At 39.4% G+C, this 23,126-nt stretch overlaps 1 protein-coding gene across 1 annotated transcript; it reads right to left on the bottom strand.

Moving 5' to 3' along the window:
* Positions 1–18,679: 18,679 nt before the first annotated feature.
* On the bottom strand, positions 18,680–21,420 carry LOC145135567 (rhomboid-like protein 19). The gene is made up of 8 exons (XM_079069826.1): positions 21,200–21,420; positions 20,908–21,032; positions 20,378–20,438; positions 20,101–20,267; positions 19,857–19,962; positions 19,574–19,776; positions 19,202–19,342; positions 18,680–19,036 (listed from the first exon to the last, which is right to left on the bottom strand). Exons 1-8 carry the CDS (start codon positions 21,212–21,214, stop codon positions 18,922–18,924), a joined length of 933 nt encoding a protein of 310 aa, XP_078925952.1. The 5' UTR covers positions 21,215–21,420; the 3' UTR covers positions 18,680–18,921.
* Between the last annotated feature and the right edge of the window lie 1,706 nt (positions 21,421–23,126).

The following is a 23,126-nucleotide window of genomic DNA, read 5'->3' as shown; positions in this document are numbered from 1 at the left end:
TGAAGATAGGCATGAACTCGACGAGTTGGAGGAACAACTCGGCGAGTCTGTTGAAGATTGATGTGGACTCGGCGAGTCTGTTCTTGGACTCGGCGAGTCAGAACGCAAAACCCCAACCTTTTCTGGTTAAGACTCAGATCAGGGAGTTGAGTGGTGACTCAGTGAGTTGGACATTAGGACTCAGAGATTGTTGAACTCGACGAGTCATGGAGTGACTCGGCGAGTCGAGTTGTGATATAAGAGTTTTCTGAAGTTGGGAACTCGGCGAGTCAGCGGGTTGACTCGACGAGTAGGGTCAATCAGGAAAGTTGACCTTGGCCAGGACTTTGACTTTGACCAGTTTGACCTTCAAGGGTATTATGGTAATTTGGATATTTATGTCAATAGATCATTGATGGATATAGGTGTTGGAGTTTGGGGCAGTGCTTCGGGATTGTGCTTTCGTGGTTCGGTTCGGCAGTTGCAAGGTGAGTTATCCTCACTATACCCAAGGGTCTAAGGCACCAAGGTCGGCCCTTTGATTTGTTATTTGAGTTAGTTATTGTTGTGTTATGTTAGTTGGCATCCTGGTAGATAGGATGGCTATATGATGGTATGCTCTGTTAGATCGGTATTCTGGTAGATTGGATGTGGCTATGCTTAGTGACCGGTAGTTGGTCTGACTGTCTGTATGCTGGTAGGAGATTACCTGTTATATGTGCACGTGTTGAGCAGTAGTAGATGGTATTCCATCCTGGTAGGATGATAGGGCCCTAGTATGTCGTTCTGTAGACTGTTATGTGATTATTTGATAGGTGCACATGTTTGACAGTAGGTGAGCATTCCAACCCGATGGTTGTGGGCCAGGAGTATTCCATCCCAGTAGGATGATTGGACTCATAGTAGGTGGGCATTCCAACCCGATGGTTGAGGGCCTGGGGTATTCCATCCTGAGGGATGATTGGACCCAGGGCCGGTCCGTTCATTTTAAAGGCCCCGTGCAAAGAATAAAATATGGGCCCCTATATATATATATATATATATATATATATATATATATATATATATATATATATATATATATATATTACAATAACATCATCAATTACTTGAAAATATATGAAGACAGATTCTTAATCTGTTTTGGATTCATAGAAACCAAATAATAAAGGGGTGATGAATTGCATGAGGAAAAATAATAATTAAATTGATTAAAAGAATCCAAACATATATATTACAATAACATCATCAATTACTTGAAAATATATGAAGACAGATTCTTAATCTGTTTTGGATTCATAGAAACCAAATAATAAAGGGGTGATGAATTGCATGAGGAAAAATAATAATTAAATTGATTAAAAGAAACCAAACGTGAATTTATCAAAGTTAGATAGGTGAAACTTGAAACTTATGAAAGATGATGTACTAAATTAAATTTACTATTAAATTTGAAGGGTGAATGATGTAACTTTCAATGATTTGCTTAAAAAGATATAAAATGGGGATCGAACCCATGTCACAAAGAAAAATAAGAGCATAGATGAACGCTTTAGCCAGTTAAGCTAATAGAAATTTACTTTCTTACTTGAACAAAATAATATATATACATATAATGAATAGATAATTTTTATTAAAATCGGAGCCCTATTTTTTTCCGGGGCCCTGTGCGGCTGCACACCTTGCACACCCTTAGGGTCGGCCCTGATTGGACCCATAGTAGTTATTGTATGTACAGTAGGTGGGCATTCCAACCCGATGGTTGTGGGCCAGGAGTATTCCATCCCGGTAGGATGATTGGACTCATAGTAGGTGGGCATTCCAACCCGATGATTGAGGGCCTGGGGTATTCCATCCTGAGGGATGATTGGACACATAGTAGTTTTTGTATGTATAGGTGGGTGGGCATTCCAACCCGATGGTTGTGGGCCGAGAGTATTCCATCCCGAGGATGATTGGACTCGTAGTATGTTGGCATTCCAACCCGATGGTTGAGGGCCTGGGGTATTCTAACCTGACGGTTGATTGGACCCATAGTATGTTGTTCATTGTTGTATGTGTATGGTTATGTGTGTACGGGTACTTTGGGGGAACTCACTAAGCTTCTGTGACAACCCGAAACTTTTATCTTGTGCAATTGATCTGTATATCAATATTAAACTCGATTTTATCATCTTTTAACACCGTTTAAGAGTTAGTTTAAGTGTTCTAAGCTTGAGTACAGTCGGGAATGAGATTAGAAATGAGTCAACAAGTCGTATAGAGACAAAATCGGGCCTTACACCCTCCTGAGAGGTGTGTACGGCCGCACACATGAGTGTGCGGCCGCACACCCACCCTCCAGCCGCACACTCCCCCTTATATATATAAGGAGACCCCCTTCACTCATTTCTTTCTTTTGGCTGCACTCTACTTTCTCTCACTACTTTCTCTCTCTAAAAACTTCATCCAAGAACACTCTAAAGGCCTCAAAAGCGTGAACTACTTCATCTTTCAGCTTGTTATATTGGTAAGACACCTGAATCTAAGCCTAAAACTCATAGTGTTCTTCGTGTTCTTCATCCTTTGAAGGTGTACGGCCGCACACCTTTATAAGGTGGCCGCACACACCTTAAAGCTCTCCAAAGTGAAGAGTTTGGCCTTCATTCACTAGTAGGACTTGGTAATAGCACAAGAACACCTCAAAATCGACATTTCGGGCACAAATGAGGAGTGTACGGCCGCACACACCCTCTGTATGGCCGCACACTCCTGTGTGCAACCGCACACACAGCCTGGCCGCACACCCACTCAAATGGCCGTACACCTCCCTTATTTGATCATATAGGGTCCCGACAAGCATTTCCAAGTCTTTAGGGTGATTTCCCGTCATGTTTAGTTATGAAATGCCCTAATTCTGATACACATATGTGTTATCACATGGTAATAGGATCCACTTGCGTACGAAACACCGGTTGACACTCAACACTCGTAACCAATTGTGCTTTCGGATCCTACGATAAACAGTGAGTTCATACCCCTACGCTTTTTCCGAGTTTTTTTTTTCATGTTTTCAGGGGGGGAATACAAGCAAAAGTACAAGGAAACTTGTGCTCAAAAATTATCTCATTTTGCATAGAATGATTTTATGTTCAGTATGCTTTTAACTCAGAAAACCGTTTTACCAACCGATTAAGAAATCAACTCGTAGAAACAGTTTTCAAATCTAAAGCAAGAAACTTGTGAATCATGTTATAAAATGTATTATCTTATAAAGGATTCATGTAAATCATAAGCAGGATTTTCGTACTATTACTTGTAAATTTGTTAGGCTAAGTTTGAGACATGTCCTTGGTAACACTCCATCGGATTCGTGAGTGGAGGACTACGACTTATAACCAGAATCTCTTGGAGGGAGAACGTGACTATTGTGTATAGATCTATATGGGACTGACTATCCCGCACCCTCGCTGCTAGCTACAGCGGAACCGTTAGGTTCAGGGGTGACAAAGTCATAAAAGATATTGGCCCCCGTTTCGTGCCTTATCCAGTCTAAGTACGGTTATGGCACTCACAACTTAGGTAACGAGAATTTACTTTTGTAATAATGAAACGAGTGAACTAACCTCAAAGTAATATCCGATTTGATTACTAGAGGGCATCAGTAACGCCCTTAGGATCTAGTTCACTACCTATTTTATTAGTTTTATTTATGTAATAAGACTAATACATCTCACAGCGAGTAACCAGGGTTTTTCAAGGAAACTACATCTATCGATACAAGTATGGTAGATACTTGTACACCTCGTATCAGAATCGAAAATCAACTATCAACTTTTAAGGAAAATATAGGATTTTCCTAGAATAACATAACCTTTCATAAACAGGCTGTTTATCGTATAACTAATGGATAATCAAACCTCTTTCATAAGAAAATATAGGATTTTCTTGGGAAACAAATTTTCAAAGAATCAAAGAAACATTTCTTTCACCAGAATCAAACGCTTATGAACTCACCAGCTTTATGCTGATATTTTTAAAACTGCTTGTATTCTCAGGGCATCAATAGACAGGTACTCTTGCCAAATTTTAGAGAAGACGGAACATTCTGAAGTCATGTCTTTTACTTTTGCTATATACTATTATGTACAAATCATGTTTTTGAACAATGTAAATATTCATATTATAATGTAATGGTTGTGTTTACTTCGCTTACTATGATACAACTGTTGTGATACTACGCATGACGTCCTCCGCCCCGAAACGTTTCCGCCATCGGTTTCGGGGTGTGACAGATTGGTATCAGAGCTATTGGTTATAGTGAACTAAGTATACCGAACCTTACATGGTATACAACTATAAACACAAACGGGCTAAAGTGCTCTGAACTAAAAGTATACTTCTAAAATATAAGTATTTTTACAAAAAGTATACAAGTAAATCTACGTACCGGAAACGGCCTCATGAGTAAAACAAAACAAAAGTATTTGGATGTTGAACACTGCGGTTAAACCTGGGCAGTTATGTAAGCATGTCTAGGGTCAATATAGCCTGATCAACTATATTCATTCGAGACATGACCAACATGTGCCTGGGAGTGATTGTGGTGTTGCAACAGGCCTAAAACTTACCCGATATCCATACAACTTAAAATACTATAGGAGTATTTCAGTCAGAGCCAAATACATTGTAGAAATTCAATCCTAGCGTTGCTACCTATTCGTTTCTTAGCGATAACTTACTTGCATTAGTAACATTTCCTTTGCTTATCGCTTGGTAGAACACTTTATTATCAGGATGAGATATATTTTGTTTCATATATCTCGAGGACTTACCATCCCCTTCTTCCTGATTGTTTCTAGAACAAGATGCCTCCCCGAAAAAGACCCATCAGAAGAAACGACGACACTCCACCACCACCACCGCCCCCTCAGTTCGATCCCGTTATGTTCCAAGCAGCTGTTACTGCTGCTGTGGCTGCTGCGATGACACAAGTTAATTCTGGCGGATCTAATGGGCAAGGAAGTGGTACTCATCCCCAAAATCAAGAAGGTGGTCAAGGACACCAGAAGGAGTGTTCTTATAAGGACTTTATGAACGCGAAACCCACATCCTTCGACGGCACTGGAGGTGTTATTGCCCTGACTCGATGGTTCGAAAAGATTGAGTCCATCTTCGAAATCTGCTCTTGTTCTGAAGCTAACAAGGTGAAATTCGCCGCTTGCACTTTCGCCAACAAAGCATTGACCTGGTGGAATGGCCGGGTCAAGTCCCTAACCCTGCCAATATCAAATGTTATGGGTTGGGAGAGCTTGAAAGAGCTCATGCTTGCTGAATACTGCCCACGGGGCGAAATGCAGAAACTGGAGCACGAACTCTGGAACCTAAAGATGAAGGGTTCTGACATTGCCACCTACACATCTAGGTTTGAAGACCTAGCGCTTCTCTGCCCGGGGATGGTCACCCCGGAAAGCAAAAAGGTTGAAAGATACATTTGGGGGCTGACCCAGCCGACCAAAGGAAATGCCTTGGCTGCTAGGCCAAGCACCTTCGACAGCGCTAAGTGCCTGGCGCAGACTCTGATCGATCATGGAGTCGATCTCGATGAAGTGACCGCCACTCCTGAACCGGCTAAAGGGAGTGGTGGGAAGAGAAAGTTCTGGAAGCAGAAAAAGGGTCAATCTTCGCAATAGCCCTCAAAGAGACAACAAACGGTAGCAGTTCACGTTGCTACTACCCATGTCGCTGCTCCCGCAACTCAAGCACCTACCAGTAGGTATACTAGTACCCTCCCTTAGTGCAATAAGTGCAGTTATCATCACCGCATCCCTGGTCCATGTCTTGAGATGCTCTGCAACAATTGTGGTAAAAAGGGCCACCTGGGTCGAGGCTGCAGAAATCCAGTCCAACCAACCGATCAGGTCTCTGGAGCAGGTGTTGGTCAAGCCTGTTACGACTGTGGGGAAGTCGGGCATTACAAGAGGAACTGCCCCAAGGCAGCAACAACTGGCAACACCGGGAGAGTACTAACTATGGGGCAAGAGGAAGTCGTGGCTGACCCTACCGTTGTGACGGGTACGTTCCTCCTCGATAACTCTTATGCATGCATTCTTTTCGATTCTGGTGCTGAAAGAAGTTTTGTTAGTCATGCATTCAAGCATTTTCTTAAACATAACTCCCAACCATTAACCGAAACGTTTACCGTCGAAATGGCTAACGGTGAGAAAGAGAGCACTAATGACTTATTCGTGGGTTGTATCCTTACTCTGAACAACCATTCGTTTCCCATCGATCTTATGCCAGTCTCTATAAAAAGCTTTGATGTCATCATCGGCATGGATTGGTTGAGCCCCAATCATGTTGATATCCTTTGTTTCGAAAAAGCCATCTGTCTCAACCTCTCCTCTGATGAAACCCTCGTAATTTATGGCGATAAACTTAGCACAAACCTTCGCATCATTTCGTGCATCAAAGCCCAGAAACTCCTGCGGAAGGAGTGTTATGCATTCCTAGCCCACGTCATTAACGAGAAGCAGGAAGTTAAAGACCTCGAGAGCATCCCCGAAGTCTGCAACTTTCCCGATGTTTTTCCCGAAGATCTTCCGGGAATCCCTCCTGAACGCCAAGTCGAGTTTCGTATCGACTTAGTCCCCGGAGCTACTCCCGTAGCTAAATCTCCATATCGCCTAGCACCAGCAGAAATGCAGGAGCTATCTAGTCAGCTCAATGAGCTGCTCAGCAAAGGATTCATCAGACCGAGTTCCTCACCCTGGGGAGCCCCGATCTTGTTCGTGAAAAAGAAGGATGGATCTTTTCGGATGTGTATCGATTATTGGGAGCTGAACAAGCTCACAGTCAAAAACCGTTACCCTCTTCCTCGAATCGACGACCTCTTCGATCAACTTCAAGGAGCCAGCTACTTCTCTAAAATAGACCTAAGATCAGGGTACCATCAGTTGCGAGTTTACGAGGATGATATTCCCAAAACAGCATTCCGAACTCGCTATGGACACTACGAATTTGTAGTAATGCCCTTTGGTCTAACCAACGCGCTGGCAGTATTCATGGATCTGATGAATCGAGTGTGCCGCCCTTTCCTAGACAAGTTCGTGATCGTGTTCATCGACGATATACTTGTCTATTCTCGGAGTGAAGACGATCATAAACAGCACTTGAGACAAGTGCTGGAAACATTAAGGGCGGAGAAGCTATACGCGAAATTCTCCAAGTGTGAATTCTGGATTCGAAAAGTAACCTTCCTAGGACACGTGGTAAGCGAGGAAGGCATACACGTGGACCCTTCCAAAATCAAAGCGATAGAGAGTTGGTCAGCATCGAAGACACCCACGGAAATTCGTCAATTCTTGGGTCTAGCTGGCTATTATCGCAGATTTATTCAAAATTTCTCCAGAATTGCCAAACCCTTAACCACTCTGACTCAGAAAGGTGTACCTTTCTGTTGGAGTGAAAAGCAAGACGCTGTGTTCTGAACATTGAAGCAGGCCCTATGCAGCGCACCTATCTTGTCCCTGCCTGAAGGGACGGAGGACTTCGTTGTCTACTGTGATGCATCCAATCAGGGCCTAGGCTGTGTGCTCATGCAACGGGGAAAATTCATTGCTTATGCCTCAAGACAGCTGAAAGCACACGACGTCAACTACACAACGCACGACCTGGAATTAGGAGCAGTGGTCTTCGCATTAAAGATATGGAGACATTATCTTTACGGAACCAAGTGCACCATCTTCACTGACCATAAAAGTCTGCAGCATATCTTCGACCAGAAGGAGTTGAACATGAGACAACGGCGATGGGTTGAGCTACTCAGCGATTACGAGTGCGAAATCTGCTACCATCTCGGCAAGGCCAATGTGGTGGCAGATGCCCTCAGCCGGAAGGAGTACTCAGGTCGTAGAGTGAAGGCACTAACCATGACTATCCATTCCCATTTATCCGCACAAATCAAGGAGGCTCAGCTGGAAGCCTTGAGACCAGAGAACATGTCGGGTGAAGCCTTGAGAGGAATGGAAAAGAACCTAGAGGTCAAGGGAGACGGAGTCTATTATTTCATGAACCGGATCTGAACCCCAAAGTTCGGTGGTTACAGAGAGGTTGTAATGAACGAAACTCACAAGACCAGATACTCCGTTCACCCAGGTTCGGACAAGATGTACCTCGATCTCAAGAGACTGTATTGGTGGCCGAACATGAAAGCAGAAATCGCTACCTTCGTGGGCAAGTGCCTGACTTGCACCAAGGTGAAGGTCGAATATCAGAAACCCTCAGGTCTACTCCAACAACCAGAAATACCCGAATGGAAGTAGGAGAGGATCACTATGGATTTCATCACCAAATTACCCAAGTCTCCGAGTGGGCACGACGTCATCTGGGTAGTAGTTGACCGCCTAACTAAATCCGCTCACTTCCTACCAATCAAGGAAAACTTCAAAATGGAGAGGCTCACGAGAATTTACATCCGAGAGATAGTTCGACTGCATGGTGTGCCTGTGTCCACTATCTCCGATCGAGATAGCAGGTTCACTTCGAGGTTCTGGCAGTCACTACAGAAGGCTCTTGGAACTAAGCTGGATATGAGCACAGCCTACCACCCTCAGACTGATGGACAGAGTGAGAGAACAATTCAGACATTGGAAGATATTTTGAGAGTCTGCGTCATCGATTTCGGCGCGTCATGGGACACTCATCTTCCTCTGGTTGAATTTTCCTACAACAACAGTTACCATACCAGCATCAAGGCTGCGCCTTTCGAAGCTCTCTATGGCCGCAAGTGCAGATCCCCTCTGTGCTGGGCTGAGGTGGGCGACATGCAGCTAGCCAAGGGGCAAGTCCCAGATAGCACTCTCACTGGTCCAGAAATCATCCGTGAAACCACAGAAAAGATCGTACAAATCCGAGAATGACTTAAGGCCTCTCGAGATAGATAAAAGAACTACGCCGATAAACGACGAAAACCCTTGGAATTCCAGGTTGGAGACCGTGTCCTGCTAAAAGTCTCACCCTGGAAAGGCATGATACGCTTCGGAAAGCATGGAAAGCTAAACCCGAGGTACATAGGATCGTTCGAGATCCTCGCCGGGATCAGTCCTGTAGCCTACAAACTCCGATTACCTCAAGAGCTTAGTAACATTCATCCCGTCTTCCACATCTCGAACCTGAAGAAATGCTTATCTGACGAGACTCTTGCTATCCCTCTCAATGAGATTGAAATCAACGAGAATCTAAACTTTGTGGAAGAACCAATCGAAATCATGGATAGGGAGATCAAACGAACAAAACAAAGTCGCATCCCGATAGTGAAGGTTCGCTGGAATGCCAAGCGGGGACCGAAATTCACTTGGGAGCGCGAAGATCAGATGAAACTGAAGTATCCGCATCTCTTTCCCTAAATTCATGATTTGTATTCTATGTTCGAATTTCGGGACGAAATTCCCTCTAACGGGGGGATGATGTGACAACCCGAAACTTTTATCTTGTACAATTGATTTGTATATCAATATTAAACTCGATTTTATCATCCTTTAACACCGTTTAAGAGTTAGTTTAAGTGTTCTAAGCTTGAGTATAGTCGGGAATGAGATTAGAAATGAGTCAACAAGTCGTATAGAGACAAAATCGGGCCTTACACCCTCCTGAGAGGTGTGTACGGCCGCACACATGAGTGTGCGGCCGCACACCCACCCTCCAGCCGCACACTCCCCCTTATATATATATAAGGAGACCCCCTTCACTCATTTCTTTCTTTTGGCTGCACTCTACTTTCTCTCACTACTTTCTCTCTCTAAAAACTTCATCCAAGAACACTCTAAAGGCCTCAAAAACGTGAACTACTTCATCTTTCAGCTTGTTATATTGGTAAGACACCTGAATCTAAGCCTAAAACTCATAGTGTTCTTCGTGTTCTTCATCCTTTGAAGGTGTACGGCCGCACACCTTCATAAGGTGGCTGCACACACCTTAAAGCTCTCCAAAGTGAAGAGTTTGGCCTTCATTCACTAGTAGGACTTGGTAATAGCACAAGAACACCTCAAAATCGACATTTCGGGCACAAATGAGGAGTGTACGGCCGCACACTCCTGTGTACGGCCGCACACACCCTCTGTACGGCCGCACACTCCTGTGTGCAACCGCACACACAGCCTGGCCGCACACCCACTCAAATGGCCGTACACCTCCCTTATTTGATCATATAGGGTCCCGACAAGCATTTCCAAGTCTTTAGGGTGATTTCCCGTCATGTTTAGTTATGAAATGCCCTAATTCTGATACACATATGTGTTATCACATGGTAATAGGATCCACTTGCGTACGAAACACCGGTTGACACTCAACACTCGTAACCAATTGTGCTTTCGGATCCTACGATAAACAGTGAGTTCATACCCCTACGCTTTTTCCGAGTTTTTTTTTTCATGTTTTCAGGGGGGGAATACAAGCAAAAGTACAAGGAAACTTGTGCTCAAAAATTATCTCATTTTGCATAGAATGAATTTATGTTCAGTATGCTTTTAACTCAGAAAACCGTTTTACCAACCGATTAAGAAATCAACTCGTAGAAACAGTTTTCAAATCTAAAGCAAGAAACTTGTGAATCATGTTATAAAATGTATTATCTTATAAAGGATTCATGTAAATCATAAGCAGGATTTTCGTACTATTACTTGTAAATTTGTTAGGCTAAGTTTGAGACATGTCCTTGGTAACACTCCATCGGATTCGTGAGTGGAGGACTACGACTTATAACCAGAATCTCTTGGAGGGAGAACGTGACTATTGTGTATAGATCTATATGGGACTGACTATCCCGCACCCTCGCTGCTAGCTACAGCGGAACCGTTAGGTTCAGGGGTGACAAAGTCATAAAAGATATTGGCCCCCGTTTCGTGCCTTATCCAGTCTAAGTACGGTTATGGCACTCACAACTTAGGTAACGAGAATTTACTTTTGTAATAATGAAACGAGTGAACTAACCTCAAAGTAATATCTGATTTGATTACTAGAGGGCATCAGTAACGCTCTTAGGATCTAGTTCACTACCTATTTTATTAGTTTTATTTATGTAATAAGGCTAATACATCTCACAGCGAGTAACCAGGGTTTTTCAAGGAAACTACATCTATCGATACAAGTATGGTAGATACTTGTACACCTCGTATCAGAATCGAAAATCAACTATCAACTTTTAAGGAAAATATAGGATTTTCCTGGAATAACATAACCTTTCATAAACAGGCTGTTTATCGTATAACTAATGGATAATCAAACCTCTTTCATAAGAAAATATAGGATTTTCTTGGGAAACAAATTTTCAAAGAATCAAAGAAACATTTCTTTCACCAGAATCAAACGCTTATGAACTCACCAGCTTTATGCTGATATTTTTAAAACTGCTTGTATTCTCAGGGCATCAATAGACAGGTACTCTTGCCAAATTTTGGAGAAGACGGAACATTCTGAAGTCATGTCTTTTACTTTTGCTATATATTGTTATGTACAAATCATGTTTTTGAACAATGTAAATATTCATATTATAATGTAATGGTTGTGTTTACTTCGCTTACTATGATACAACTGTTGTGATACTACGCATGACGTCCTCCGCCCCGGAACGTTTCCGCCATCGGTTTCGGGGTGTGACAGCTTCCGAGCTTACGGTTTTCAGTTTATTGTTTCAGGTACATCAGGTGAACGTGACAAGGCAAAGGCGTGATCGTACCGCTCCTCATATTTCATGATTTTGCGATTTGGTTCTGGGGATACTCTGATGTTTAAACTATTTTGAAAACGAGTTGTAATAACTTAATTGTTTTTGAATGGGTTAAAATGTTTTAAATTGGCCTGAATTTTATGGGTGTTACAATTGCATTAAACTTTATGTGAATGTTCCCAACAACACCCAATACTCCTCACAAGCTCGAGAGCGTAAGAGTGTGTGAATAAGATTTACACTAAATTCATTCAATGGAAATCAGTTTAGTGCTTGTTACTTGTTCAATTTCACAAAACTATTACGGATTTTGTAAAAGAGATAACTTGAATGACCTAACCCTAATTCAAATGGCCAATAAGAATCATAATTAGAATCAAACATTCGATTGAAACAAAATCAAATTCACTAGATAGAAATTAAAAGCAAACATCAAGTCATATGATTGAAATCACAACTAAGAAGTCAAGACATGAAGTTGGAGAAATTAGGGTTCTAGCCACACATGGCTAGAACAAGATCAAAAGAATAAAAGATGGAAATAATGTGCAATTACAACTTACAAATACTAGAAATAATGTTTCCAAATGATTACTGATCAATCCCTTGCAATAACCTTCGAAATCCCCTCTCAAAATGTGCTCTGATATGTTCTGTCTGTCCCCAAATGACCCAATTTCCGTAATATGAAAGATAGGAAAAACTGCCAAAAGTTGGTTTTTGGGTCGAACACGGCCCGTGTTAAAATAGGCTAAACTGACACGGCCCGTGTTCAGCAGCCAACACGGCCCGTGTTGATTTGCACTAAACTGACACGGCCCGTGTTCAGCATGGTCAACAGCTCCCATTTTGGTCAACACGCCCGTGTTGATTTTGCAGTGTAAATCCAACATGGCCCCTGTACCCCTATGACTCCAATTCCAAACTTGATTTTTCTAACTTTTCCGTTCTTCGCCCGATCATCCCGAAATCTTCACCAATGCTTCCCGGCACTTCCCAAAGCGCGTTCCAACCTCCGGTTTACCTGAAAAAGACATAAAAGTGTGCAAATAAGGTTGTTCTAGAGACTAACATGAATATGATGAAATGCAAGAAAAAGGAAGAACAATTATGCTAAATAGATGTATGAAAAGGGACTAAAAGGTGTGCAAAAAGGTGCACAAATTGCACCTCACAAGAGGCGATGAAAAAGATCAAAGAAATTGATACATGGAAACACATAATGTTTGTAAATTAAAATCTAAATAAGTTTCAATTGTGTATAATTAACCAAACTTCGTAATCGGAGACAGCAACCATACCTGATTAAGGAGCTGCTGAGGAGGAAGCAAAGGATCAGCAACCGATCACGGCTTGGTACTAGAACTCTGGGGAGAGGATTGTGAGGTTTGGAGTTTGCAGAGACAAGAATTTGTCGGAGAGAAGTTGATCGATCAAAAGGCAAAACACCGCCATTTTGCTGGAAAAGAAGAGTGAGACCATCGATTGCTTGAATTGCTATTAATTGGTGTAGTTGATTTATTTGTGATGTGTTTCGATTCGACCTAATCTCCTCTTCACTAATCCTTTCCAGGCATCGTTCCTTTGATGTTGTGGCAGAAGACTAACAACAATATGGGAGGAGTCGGAGTCGAGCAGGGTAGAGAGTCAGACCATCAAGAAAATTAGGGAAGAACGAGATGCAACGAACATAGAAGAGTAAAAGTTTAAGCATCCCACATCGAAGCTGGGAAAATTCTCTCAAGGGAAAAATACTCTATAAAAGAGAATCATCCATACGAAAACAAAGGCAGTCATGTTTTAGGCAAACCGGCTCCTTTGAGTTGGTGGGTCCTTAGGAGTCAATTGGACCGATTAGGTCCGATTTGGACCGATTTGGTCCGACTTGGTCCGATTTGGGCCGGCTTTGACCGATATTGACCAAGGCCGCCTAGCCTAACCCTCTAACACCTATTCGTAGGCGTTTGGAGTCCGCCAAGCGTCTAGGCACCGATTAATCGGCCGTCTAAACCGATTTTTACAACCATGATATATATATATATATATATATATATATATATATATATATATATATATATATATAGGAGTAGGATCAAATGAGAACACCTAAAAGGTTGTGAACGCGAGAACAAATCTGGACCATCTAATTTTTAAGATGTGTGGCTATAATTAATTGTTATTTTTCTAATTATTAATACATTTAAATTTTAATTTTTAAATTAAAGAAAATTATAAAGGGTATTAAGGTAAATAAACATTACCCTAATTTTGTAAACTCCTATAATTACTCTCTGCCTCTCTATTTCGTTGACCTAATTTCCTACAGCATACAATCGACACCCCCATCGTCTTACCGTCTCATACCCACGCGACCATGCTACTTTTATCATCATCGGACCTTGCCATCACCAAAACCCTCCAAGGTGTCACTTGACGGGACCGGAGAAAACAAAGAATCGAAAGCAGCAAGGTCGATGAAAGACGTAGGAAGGAAGTAAAGGCAGTCGGCGACATCTGTGGTCGGCCGTAGTGATGGCGAGGGGAGCATCTCCAGGGTCGACGAGGCTGAAGAGGAGGAAAAGAGGAGGCAGCGAGGGGTGTGTCGTCGGTCTCGGTGGATGCAACAATGCGATCGGGGGTTGAAGATGGGGCGCCTTTGGTGCTTGTCTGGATCGAAGAGAAGAAGAAAAGAGAATGGAAGCAGCGGGATGTGGGGTTTGTCATTGGTTTCCGGTGACAAATCCCCGACATTGGGTTGTTTGGTGATCGAGAAAGGCAGCAACGATTCAACAACAGGTAAGGGTTCCTTCTTTTTTTTCTTCTTGTTTGATTTGGCAGAACTCGATAGGCTCAAGTGGGTGTTTGTTTTATTCCCTTTTTTTTGTTCTGTTTTGACTGAAATTTGTGGAGTTTGAGGTGGGTTTTTGGGTTTGCTTTTTAATAGAAATTGATGAGCTTAATCAATAGATTTTGGTGGTGTTTTGTTGCTTGAAATAAATAGGAAGAAGATGAAGAACGGCGGTGTTTGGCTTGCTTGTTCGACGGAAAAGAGAAGGATAGAGATGTTTTGTGGTGGTGACAGTCCAAGGATGGTGGTGACAGTCCTTCTACCGTCCATTGTTTATCCAGTGATCCAATGGCAAGATTTATGAATACGGCAGCGACAGTAAAGGGAGTGACGGGAAGGAAGCCTTCAATCCACCTTGGGCTACGATGAACTCAACAGTACCGATTCACTCTTGATGTCGCTGTAGTCGATCGACAATAAAAAAACGGATCATGAAGGGGGGTGCGTGAATGGTTGTATTTATTTATTAATAGTAGTGTATTCATGTGAATGAGTGTATTTATTTATGATTAGATGTATTCATTATATGATAGAATGTGTATTAATTTATAAATAACAGTGTATTCATTTGTGAATTGCAATGTATTCATTTGTGAATTGCAATATATTCATGTGTGAATGATTGTATTTATTTATGAATAGTAGTGTATTCATGTGAATGAGTGTATTTATTTATGATTAGAGGTATTCATTATATGAAGAAATGATAATTTTACACTATTTTTATTTTCAATTGATGAAAAATGCATTGAATTATTTGAAATTTGATGTGTTTTCATTTATGATTGGAAGTGTATTGATTTGGGATTGGATTTCTATTCTTTTTTTTTTTTGAAAAACAAAAACGTGAAATAGTAGAAAATAATAATTTTTTTAAGATTTTCTTTTAAGATTTAAAATAAAAGGAAATATTAATTTTTTTAGGTAATTTTTTTGAAACGGTCATAAATTATTTTTGGGAAAAATCATAAAAAAAATTATATATATTTCATTAACTAAAAGGAAATATTAATTTTTTTGGTAATTAAAATCATTATCCCTAGATTTTAGGATATCATTAATTAATATCTATATAAAGTTACTAATATACCCTTATAAAATGATTGGTCCAGAACTGTTCTCGCGTTCCCAACCTTTTGGGTGTTCTCATTTGATCATCTCCCGATATATATATATATATATATATATATATATATATATATATATATATATATATATATATATATATATATATATATGTCAATTTTGTCAATTCTAGACGTTGAGTAAAAAAAAGTTGATTGTTTCAATTTATTACCGTTTTTTAACGGTTACAAGGGACAAAAAAATTGTTAGCCAATAAGACGAAGAGAGAAATTGCGGCAACCCTTTCCCTCACCTCCTCCCCGCACCACTGTTCCCGCAGTCCAAGGTTCGGTGTTCTAGGGGGGGGGGGGGGGGGGGGAACGCATCCCGCACGTCGTTCCTTTAGCACACCGTCAAGCCTTATTAGGAAATGTAACAATTTCAGAAATTCTATAAAAAATTTCATAGTCGGATCTAAAAGTCTCGCAACTAATCCAACATCATCCACTATTTCAGCTGGTGGCAAATGCCATAGATGTAGAGAAGCTAAACATTATGCTAAGGACTATAAAAAGTAGTTGAGATTTCATTTATGACCATAATTTCCAAAATCAACAGTTACTAAATCAGGTCCTTATTACCCACTAGTGAAAGGAATGAAGTTATTAAGGACTCAAATAATATTAAAAGAATAATACAAAAATTGGACTTCCTCCCACACAAGAGTAGCAAAACTAATAAATTATCAAATTCCTTATCAAATGACTTACCAAGGATCAAGAACTAATAAATAAACATTGTTATCAAGATAATCATGAGAGTATCAAAGTAGTAAACTCAATATCTTCTGATGATCAATGTATCTAAGTATTAGGAATGGATCTCACCTAGTTTTGAAATTGAAAAAAAAAAAAAAAAACAAAACAAAACAAATTTCCTATATAAAATGGTGAAGTGCATTCAATTCTAAATATTATTCATGAGCAGCCTGATGTAAAGATTATCAAAGATGATCAGCCATCTGATTTAGTAAGACATACAATTAATTCCCTTGTTTGGATTAAGAAACATTCATTTGTTGTCACAGTTACTCATAGACTAGATGTTGTAAAGACAGCCACTTAGACTAAAAAAAGAAATATTAATCTTCTTACTTTTCAAACTTAAAATGTATTGGAAATCAGGCCCTTGTACTCACTTCACTGCAGCAACAAACAAAAGGGTATTGCAGCACTTTTGCTGCGTGATTTTCAGGAAATAAGAACAGAAGAAGAAAGAAGTTTTGTGGGACAATTTTTTGTGTTACTCCAATCTATCGCTCAATCGGGATATTTAAATAACATGCTTTCAACTACTTATCCTAAAATGACTGCACCTACTGCCCACTAAATCTCTAGAGCCAACATGGCTATTTACTTAGTCATAATCCTAACAGAAGACTAAATTGCCCCTGCATAAAACACATGGCTTTGACACGGTGTGGATTAACACCAACAAAATGATCATTAAAACAAGATTTCAAAGTTTAACTCTCATAGGAAAAACAAAAATACCAAAAGGAAAAAAAGGAAAACATATTTCTTCACCATCAAAGTCAAAAAAAATCAAAATGTTATAATTGTGGCGAAAGTGCCATCATGCAGCTGAATGTCATCATGAACATAATGTTAAACTTACTGAAAATGTCAAAGTGGTTAATGACAAATAGACAGAGAAATCAAACGCACTTAATTGTTTACTTGATGAATGTTACAATATTTTCTCATCTCTCTCTATCAAACCTATGGGTATCAAACTTTCTCCAAAGGTATATAATGACAAATAGGTTCCCAAAAGTATCTAAGTTTCTTCTGAAATGATGTCACATGGGCAAAGGAATAGTTGGCTTTTAGAAGGTGGTTTCTACATACACATGATAGGTTCAAAATTATTGTTAAATGATTATGAGAAGGTAGATGGACCAGTAGTTGCTTTTGGGGACTATATTGAGTCAATCCTAAAAATTGAAAGTATAGTCCTTTCATGGACAAGGCGTTTAATGTGACTAAAGTTAAGAAATCAATTTGGCAATATGAACTCCTTAGATTTAAATATTGAGCTTCACGCAAGTTGATGGATCTAGGACTTTGGGTGCCAAAATGAATCAACCACAGACCACACATATAAACTTATGCAAAGGTGTATGGAAAAAGAGGCTAATGAAAAGGTCAATATGGAAAAAGTCATAGGAAACATAGCCGGCTACAAGAGACTTAGGGTGCATTTGGTTCTGAAAAATTGTTTTCATTTTCTAAGAAAATATTTTCTGGAAATAGAGTTAAGTTTTTATTTTCAGTTTTCAATAGAAATTTTAGAAAACGCGTTTGGTTGGAACCGGTGGAGTTTTCATTTTCGATCTTAGAAATTTAGAAATTTTTGAAAAACTGTAAAAATCACTTTTCCAATTTACATACAATTTGGAAAACAGAAATTTTTTATTTTATTGGAATATTTTTGAAAACTAAATCAACCAAACACGTTTTCAGAACTTTCATTTTCATTTAAATATTTCCATGGAAAACTAAAAAAATTTCCACAACCAAATGCACACTTAAGAGTGTTTTTGGTAGCTGAAAATTTTCTAGTTTTCCATGACAAATTTCTGTTTTCTAAATTGTATGTAAATTAGAAAAATAATTTTTAAAGTTTTCTAAATTTTTAAGATGAAAAATAAAAACTCTACCAGTTCCAACCAAACACGTTTTTAAAATTTTCATTGAAAACTGAAAATAAAAACAGATTTTCACAACCAAATGCACCCTTATTAGCTCGCATGATCTTAAAGATACCAACTTTACTAAGTTTTTCAAGAGTTTGTAAAATTTCCATTAGCACCTTACCCAAGGTGCACCCTACAAATATCGTTTGCGTAAGACAAATAATTAGACCTGTGTATGTCACTATTATTATGCTCAAAACTAAAAAGATATAAATTCAGTTTCACCACCTAAATATAAAAGCATTCAACGCTCCTTTCAATCCAAATGTCAACCTTCAGAACAATTTTGATCAGAGTGACTAAACCACAATATGCTAGTGCAATAGATTGCTTTATGCATGTTGTGCATTGCCCATAACCTTTATTGCTTTTCTTTGCACATAACCTTATATTGCTTGATGGGTTTCGGTTGTAGTTGTTCAAAGAAAAATATATAAGGGCCATAACTAATGGCCATGTAAGCTCAACATCTAACTCTGTTGTGATCCGAAAGAGTTCAAACGTAATAAAATAGACGAATAGTTACACACACCCAAAATCAACAAGTTTCAATTTTTGAACATATATTTAAACATTTTCAGATGCATCTCTTTCGGGTTCATCCGTCTTACTCTTTGCTCCTCCCGTACCTATCAACCTCTCCGCTGCCAATCTTTCCTCCAACGCCCGCGCACCCCTTTCCCTGCCGTCAAACAAACACTCAGTGACACTGATACTGACAATGACACTGACAGAGACAGTGATTTTTGGTCGTAGCCAAAAAGGTGGGCTTCAGAGTATTGTAATCGATATTTCATTAGTGGAAAAGACGAAAATGCCCTTTTTATATGAAGAGTAGAATCATTACCTTCTCCGAGTTGCCTCGATGGGATCAGAGCCAGGCAATGTGGTGTTGCCAGCTGTATAACCGCCTCTTGCTTCATTGGATGCGTCAGATCTTCCACAAAGCATCCGATGGAATATTGAAGCGATAGGATCAATCACAGGTCTGCATAACCAACAAGTTAATTGCAAATTTGCAATTTTACTTACTTCATAATCTTTTATTCCATGAAAATTGCAATTAATTCCATTTTAAAGATTCTTCCACAAACCATACACCCCATTTGGATGCTTCAATTTACATGAGATGGTGACATGACATCACATTCGCCTTCGGGGGCCCACCTTGAATGAAAAAAGGTGAAAATAGGAGGGAGCATAAAAGCTGTGAATTTACCTTAGGAATTCAGGGAAGAAAGTAGAAAAGGAAAATTCATCACTAGGGTCACCCTTAAATCCAGTTTCTTGTTTTCTTTGAAAGTATCTGAGGTAAATCCAACCAGTATATGTCCCAAATATCAAGATTGGAAGGTATGTTGCTGGCTCTAAGGTAAACAAACTAACAAAAATAGCTAACAATAACATCATCGATGGCAACCACTGCATATAATAACCCCAAAAAAATAAAATTAGTTTGTCACAGTAAAGGGTAGAATGGTAATTTTCCATACAGTTTATACCTTTGCTTTGATTTTTAAAGGAGATAGTTCCTGATCAGGAATTATCTGTTTGACACCAACTAAGAGCCCTGAAAGTACCCCACTGAAGCCAGAAAGAGGCGTGTAGCTACCAAAAATTTAAAAAAATAATGATCAGAAAAGTTTAATGTTAATCATAATGATAATGGAATGGATTTGTTTATATTAGGAAGACTCAAAAGAACCAAAATGCAAAGGGGTAGAAAAGGAATTTTGCATTACTTACAGATAATTTTCTTGCATTGTTACATAGTACAAGGAGATTGTTGTAATGAACACACACAATGAAGTCAAGAAATTGACAATGAAAATGAACTTCATGAACTCTCTAGAACCCCATATGGGTTCTAGAAGCTTCCCAATGAAAAGAAGACCGATTGTGCTGCTAAGAACCTGTTTAAAAAAAAAAAAAAAAAAAAAAAAAAAAAAAACTATTTATTGATTTGGACACTAATATAATTAATAATTAATAAGTAGAGTTGTGTGGATAAAATGATATATACCCCATGTACTGTTTGTTCTATGTAGCCAGCTGTTAAGAGGTTCCAACCAAAAGGAATTGTCCTGTAATTTATATAAAAAAAGGACAATATGTAAGTGATAATAATGAGGTTATAAATGGAAAGTGAAGTTCATAACCAAATCCAAATCATCAGTTTCAAATCAAGTTATGGAGAAAGATTTTATATTCAGATGAATGTCATCCGTGTTTACCACTATAATTCAGAGTAATTTGTTGAATGAAGTTCAACTGTAAAGAAGAGTTTATGGATGATCTTTAAATGACAAGTATATGTACCCCTGATTTGCAATCATCAATGGTTATGATTATTTTAAGAACATCTAGTGCACATTCATGAACCATGAAAATGTTTGAGGGCTTTTATAGTCAGAATCAAACAGCTGCATTTAGGGTTTTGTGTTTAAGTTAATTGCTACATGGCCTGGGTCTATCCCAAACCTAAATATCAATTAAATCTTAATTGCAATTTCAAAATCGAATAGCTACATAGTTAAAAGAAATCAAGGTTACCTAGCAGGAATGAGTGCAACGTAAGTAAGGATCGAAGGGAAGATCTGAACAGCAATGTATCCACTAACAAGTACGACCGCAAGCCCTTTACATAGCCTCGTAAATCCCGTAAACAAGTTCGCACCCTGCCGCCATTCGCCAAACAACAAACACACAAGAGTAAATTCGCGGTTTTTAGGCAAAATTTTCAACGTAATCATCTGGAGGTAGATTGAATCATTTGAATGTACTATGGAAACAAAATAAATAACGAGTTTTGATGAAATCTATACTGGTGCAAAGAGGGACTTACTGCCGGAGAACTCATGATCACCGGATGGTGTAGTTATGGCTGATTCAGTTTAGGGCTCAAATCAATGTTGGATTTTATGTAATCCAACTATGAAACTCTAGAGTCAGATGGTGGTGTCTCGACTGCTTTTCTGGCGGTCGGCGATCGGGAAAATTGGTGCGGAGGAGTAGATCTTAGAGTCAAATGGGGTTGAGTGAGATTCAAGGGGCCAACTTATCATCAAGTTGAATTTGATGGCGAAAATTGAATATTTCCATGAAAATAAAAAAATAAAAATAAAAATAAATAAATAAAAAAAGTAAAGGAAACTTCAAGTTGAAGTCTAACAAAGAAAAAAAATAGTAATTTATTAATAATAATTAATTTTTATAAAATTTGGAAAAACAAATACTTTATTTGAAACTAGGTGAATGTTTGTGCGTTGCGTAGAAACACATATATAGTTGAAATATTTATAAATATATGTTTTTTCTTAAATATAATAATAACGTTGTTGTTAAATTTGATATAATAATTTGTATATAAATTGATATAATGTATTGATTATTTTGAATTATATGATAATCTAGCATCCCAAAAACATGACCTAAAAATTTTCATTTTTAAATTGATAAAACGGTAATCCAACACATCATCATAAAACCGATATAGATCAAAGTGTATCAATACATCATAGAATATTAAAGTAAATCACAAAATGTGGAATAAGGTGGTGTGTGCTCTGCAATCATCTCGGACTCTTCCTTTTCGAACCAGAAGTACCTGAAACGTAAACTGAAAACTGTAAGCACAAAGCTTAGTGAGTTCCCCAAAATACCACATATCATACATTGTAAACACAAAATGGGCCTCGTCCGTCATCGGGCCCCGCCCGGCATCGAGCCCCGCTCGGTATACAGATTTGTCAGTCATCAGGCCCCGCCTGGCATCGGGCCCCCGCCCGGTATACATATAAATATATTAACATATAATCATACACACACATGCGATAATCACACCGTAAATGGCATACAGTACAGTTATCGGGCCCCACCCGTCATCGGGCCTTGCCCGGTAAGCATTCCAACACATAATACATGCAATAGTCACGCAGACAACTAGCATCCTAACATAATAAATCATGGGCCGGCATTGGTGTCTTCGACCTGCTAAACCCAGTGAGGAAACTCACCTCTAACTGCTGAATCACTCAGATAAATCTTTGTTCGTTGGTCCGGCAAATCCCCGCGTTGTCATCATAAAAGATATCCAATTAATAATTTCATTATGACCCATATCTAGGAGTCTAAGCTGGGGTAAAAGACCAATTTTACCCTTTATCTAACTTAGCCTAAAACCAAGGCCCGACTTAACCATACAAAGGCCCAAATCCTAAAGCCCAATATATTTGTGGCCCAATCTTCCAAATTGGTCCCGAACCCATCATGGGCCTAAAATCCAGGGAAGCCGAACATGCTAGTCCAAAGCCCAAAACCCCTAATGGCCCAAGTCCCAAAATCGACCCAATGGGCTTCTGCACAGAACGCCTGGCGTTCCTCCCTACGACGCCTGGCGTCCGAACGCCGAGCGTTCACATGCAAACACTTGGCGTTTGCTCGTTGTTCACTAACTTCCAAACTAATGACTTAATGGCTTAAGATAGTAAGTCCAAACTTCAGATCCATCCATAATGGAACGTCTAAAGCCATAAAGTTGCAAACTTTATGGCTATGTATGGTTACAATGAGCCCAAAAGTTAAAACTCCAACTCCTTAACCCATTAAGACACTTCAAAACTTGCATGTAGTGAAAGGAAGGTCCAAGATCACATTTTTATCAGCTAATCTACCCTAAACCATCCAAAAAGACAACTCATTTGGTCTAAGGTAGCTCCTACCCAAAAAGACCAAGAAAATGGGGCTAATAAGCATAAACTACTAACATAAAC

Source organism: Lactuca virosa, chromosome 9, assembly GCF_052849685.1.
Source record: "Lactuca virosa cultivar CGN04683 chromosome 9, Lactuca_virosa_CGN04683_v6, whole genome shotgun sequence".
Classification (NCBI taxonomy): Eukaryota; Viridiplantae; Streptophyta; class Magnoliopsida; order Asterales; family Asteraceae; genus Lactuca; species Lactuca virosa.
Note: the sequence above shows the minus strand (reverse complement) of the source record. Positions and strands in the feature narration are given on the sequence as shown.